Here is a 3,936-nt window from a genome sequence, read left to right on the forward strand (position 1 = left end):
GGAACTGCAATAGAATAGCCAACTCGAACTGAAAAGCGATTATGTATCGCAATACCTCCATCACTACCCTCAAATGTCTCTGAAAGGACAGCTCTCAAAAAATAAAACAATGAACAGCAATTGTTTTATTTTTAATATCAAGTCTCAATATTCGTCATCCATCACCCTCGCCAAGATGTTTTCTACGTTTTTGATTGGATAACTTTTTATCAATCGTAAGTCGTTAGTAGTAGGATCGATGTCAATGATTTGCAAAACGATTTCATAATATGTATATGTGATCATCGTCATCCATTTATGGCTCCTAAGGTTCCATGTTGAGTTCACAGACAGCGTATGCTTTCTCATTATATGAACAATATACGTCCCAAACCACAGCCTCGTGGTCAGACAATGTACAAAACTCCTTGCTCTTCTGATTACTGCGGTCCGGTGATTCGAAAATACTCATGTTCATTGCAGCACCCCGTCTACATGACCCTGGGAGCCATTGGCCAGAAAAGTCAGAGGGATCTGGTATTCGTCCAGTTCCATCGCATTGACGGGGTCTCACGAAACCCAACCAAAGATTGGAATTTTTTTCGTTAAAATTAACAATCACGTCACTCAGCCATACCCGCATTGCTTTAATTTCTTTTCTACTTTTGGGTTGAAACACGTAAACTTTGTCCCATCTAAAATATTATATTTCATATTTGTTCTCTGATTCCCTCGTATTACAAAATGATAACAACTATTCATAAATTATCAATATTTGGATCTTGTTGCAAAATGTTCAACCCCACCCCTTCCTCTTTGTTGATTTCAGTCCGTTTCTGAACTTCCTGTGTACTTTCATTGAGTCTAGATCAATTCTTGTAGTTTGCCAAAGCCATTTCATTTCAACCCTATTTAAGATTTTACCTGTTTCTATCTGCAATGGATCCCATGCAATACTGTCGGATTTCGTAAAAGTATTTGAATGTCTGCAATAATGGTTTGAAGCATCTTGTTTTGGGAAACCCGCCATTTCTCAGTGGCTCAACATACACGGAGTTTTCATACCCACTTGGACAGATGTGGTTGGCGTCAGCAATTTCAGCTAAAACTTTTTTACAAAACCTTACAACTTTGCTCCAATTTTTTCCAAGTCACAGCGGCAAGGTAAACTAAATGATGAACATGTGCTGCGCAGGATAAAGGTTTTAATTACATGACGCCACAAAGGTCAAAATGGCCCAAATAAATGCATTAATAAAAGCTCAAACGCTTGAAAGATCAAATGCAATAAAATCCTATTGAAATGAAATGCTCCTCCGCATGAAATAAGTTGGATTAAGTTCAGAAATAGTGTTTGTGTTAAACATTGGAATAAAAAATTGAAGTGAGATTTTTTTTGTGAATATAAATATTTTCATAGATTTTCTTCAAAGATCATGCGTTTTTTTGAAGTTATCAACGAATTCATCGCATCCCTTGTTAGCATACAGCTTTCTTCTGTCGGATCAAATATTCAACCTGTTTTTTTATTGGTTGTTTTGGGTCTAATTTATTTTTTAAAACTGGGTTGTTTTTCTTTTTTAAATCTAATGCAAAGCTTGTTAGTTAATTCCTGAGTAGAAATACTGTAGAAAAATTGTTTCGCCATGTTCGGTCATCTAAAAGCATTCTTTGCATTTGAATTTAATTTTGAATCTGAAATACTATTTTTTGCATATTTTAAAGCAAATGGAAAAAAAAGAGAAATATTTTACACTTTTTTTGCATTATCATCCTGTATTGCTTTAAACTGAAATTACGAAGTTTCGGAAAATTTATATTTTTCTATACTTGGGAATGGCTGCCCTTGTGTCTCGATATCAACCTGATAACATCCAACCAAAAATTTTAGGCTGTCCCATTGACGATAACACTTGTGCTTTCTTGAATCAAAAATATCAACTCAAAATAGCGTCCAAATAGGGTTTTTTTCTGTGCAATCGATTTTCCGTCTGACTATTATTCGAGGCATTGGTTCAAAAAGATGACAAATATTCTCTGCCTCGAGATTTTTTCAAAAAATCGGATCAGTATGCTTTGATATAAGGATTTGTTTTGAAGGATGTGTTTTAATAGCCATTAGTTAGATATTTAATTGTGAATTAATTTTTTTTTAATTTAAGACAGGCTTGAAGAATTTAATATCCTTTCCTTGATCAAATCATTTGAATGTCAATGGTGTGAAATAAAAATCTTGGCTGATCGCTGATCAGTTGTAAAAGAGAAATCATTTTTTCCCATAAAATTTCCCTATTTTATAACTTTTTTGAAGAAACCAGATTCAATTTTCATCATTTCATCAAAACAGTTGCAATTGAGCCCGAAAACCTTCTATTTTTTGATAATTGAACTTGTGATGAGTTTTAAACAACTATGTAACGAAACAAGAGCATTTTTGAACTAATTAGCTCAACATGAGCATCCTGCAAATTTGTAAAAAATATTAAACCGGAGTAGTCGTTTTTGCAGCTAAGGTTTTTGATGTCACAAAAAACAAATGGTTTTGAAATTTCAAGAATTGACGTCTAACAGTTCTGATGCCTATTACTAAAACTCGCTAATTTTAGTCAAACAAAATAGAAAGTTTTTATGATAAAAATTTTATTAGATTTTTCTACAGTTCCCACTATTCTGTTGTTGAAAAACCCCGATTCAGATATCCAGCGGCTTTTAAGGAGTTTAAATTGAAAATGCGAGTATGTAACTTTCAAAGGATTCTCTACTTTCATTAAATTTTCTCCTGAGATAGCTAGCTTCTATTTAGCTCAGCATTTGGAACAAACAATTAATACCCTTTTATATGAAAATATATAAGTTAAGGGGTTACAATTGTCAAATGAGCCACAGAAACAGATCATTACCGTAATTGGGGCAATATTAACATGCCTTGTAATATTTTTTTCAAAATATGAGGATCACAGAAAACCTTAAATGCTAGAGCTGCTCCCAATTTTTTAATAATTACTCGAAAAAATTTTTGAGATTTCTATTCGTCCCCTGTACTATGAGACAGTTACATAAAGACACTTGCGAAAGATACTAGCTACAAACTTTTTTTGTTCCTATGCATTTTTATTTTGTTGATCAAATGTAAGTCTTTAGGAAATGTTTCGCGAGCTTGTTTTTTTTAAGATAATTAAAATAACTATTTATCGGTCAGATATTAAATAAACACCATTTATTAAGAAGAATATCACTTTGAAGCGCTAAAACATTAATAAGTTGTCTGAGAATTTTTAACAGTAAAGCTTTCAGAAAATTTTGTTGTGTGATATCGGTTCTAAGATAATGCACTTACGAGCTGATCGTGTGGGCGTTTTACTTCCAATTTTATTGTGTATTAAAAATTTGATGATTAGTGAACAGAGTTCTCGAGTTATTTTTACCTGATATAAAAATTATAGCTAGAAGACTTGCGTATCTCATTGCGGACAACAATTTTTTATCGGAGAACTTTTTGTTTGTTCTATGGAGTTGTTTTTTTCACTTTCGATGATGCAGAGACTAATCGCTTTTAAATTTTTTAGGTGACCTGGCTTCAAAGCTGTCCCTTAAATACGAAGGGTTTTAATTAGGTAAGCTTATGGCACGACTGCTTCGAACAAATTGCAAAACCACACCTTTGAAACAATTATTCAGTTATAATGTACATGGGCGGAGCAAGTTTTTTTGCTCGACTTCGTATTCTATATTGCAATATACGGATGCACAAAAGGTCAATCAATAATCAAAGGCGCCGAAATATGATGAAAAAAATAACGCAAAGGCATTCTATAAGTTAATTTTTTCCTCATTTCTCTCAAAAGATGAAGAAAATCTAAGCAGTAGGAGTATGAGAAGTTTATGAAGTTTGACGTAGTATTCTGATGCCACTTTGTTTGCCAGAAAAGAGCAATCATATATGCTTTACTTTTGTAA

General features: G+C 33.1%; 1 protein-coding gene across 2 annotated transcripts; it reads right to left on the reverse strand.

The window, feature by feature from the left end:
- Window positions 1-147: 147 nt before the first annotated feature.
- LOC142358483 (uncharacterized) lies at window positions 148-3,491 on the reverse strand. 2 transcript variants are annotated; one of them, XM_075409878.1, is made up of 3 exons: window positions 3,405-3,491; window positions 904-1,087; window positions 148-674 (listed from the first exon to the last, which is right to left on the reverse strand). In XM_075409878.1, exons 1-3 carry the CDS (start codon window positions 3,442-3,444, stop codon window positions 305-307), a joined length of 594 nt encoding a protein of 197 aa, XP_075265993.1. In that variant the 5' UTR covers window positions 3,445-3,491; the 3' UTR covers window positions 148-304. The 2 variants fall into 2 exon arrangements, with proteins under 2 accessions (XP_075265993.1, XP_075265994.1); XM_075409879.1 differs by having other exon boundaries at window positions 904-1,081; window positions 3,405-3,454.
- Window positions 3,492-3,936: the final 445 nt, after the last annotated feature.

This window comes from Convolutriloba macropyga, unplaced genomic scaffold, assembly GCF_964194025.1.
Source record: "Convolutriloba macropyga unplaced genomic scaffold, txConMacr16.3 SCAFFOLD_3759, whole genome shotgun sequence".
Taxonomy (NCBI): domain Eukaryota; kingdom Metazoa; phylum Xenacoelomorpha; order Acoela; family Convolutidae; genus Convolutriloba; species Convolutriloba macropyga.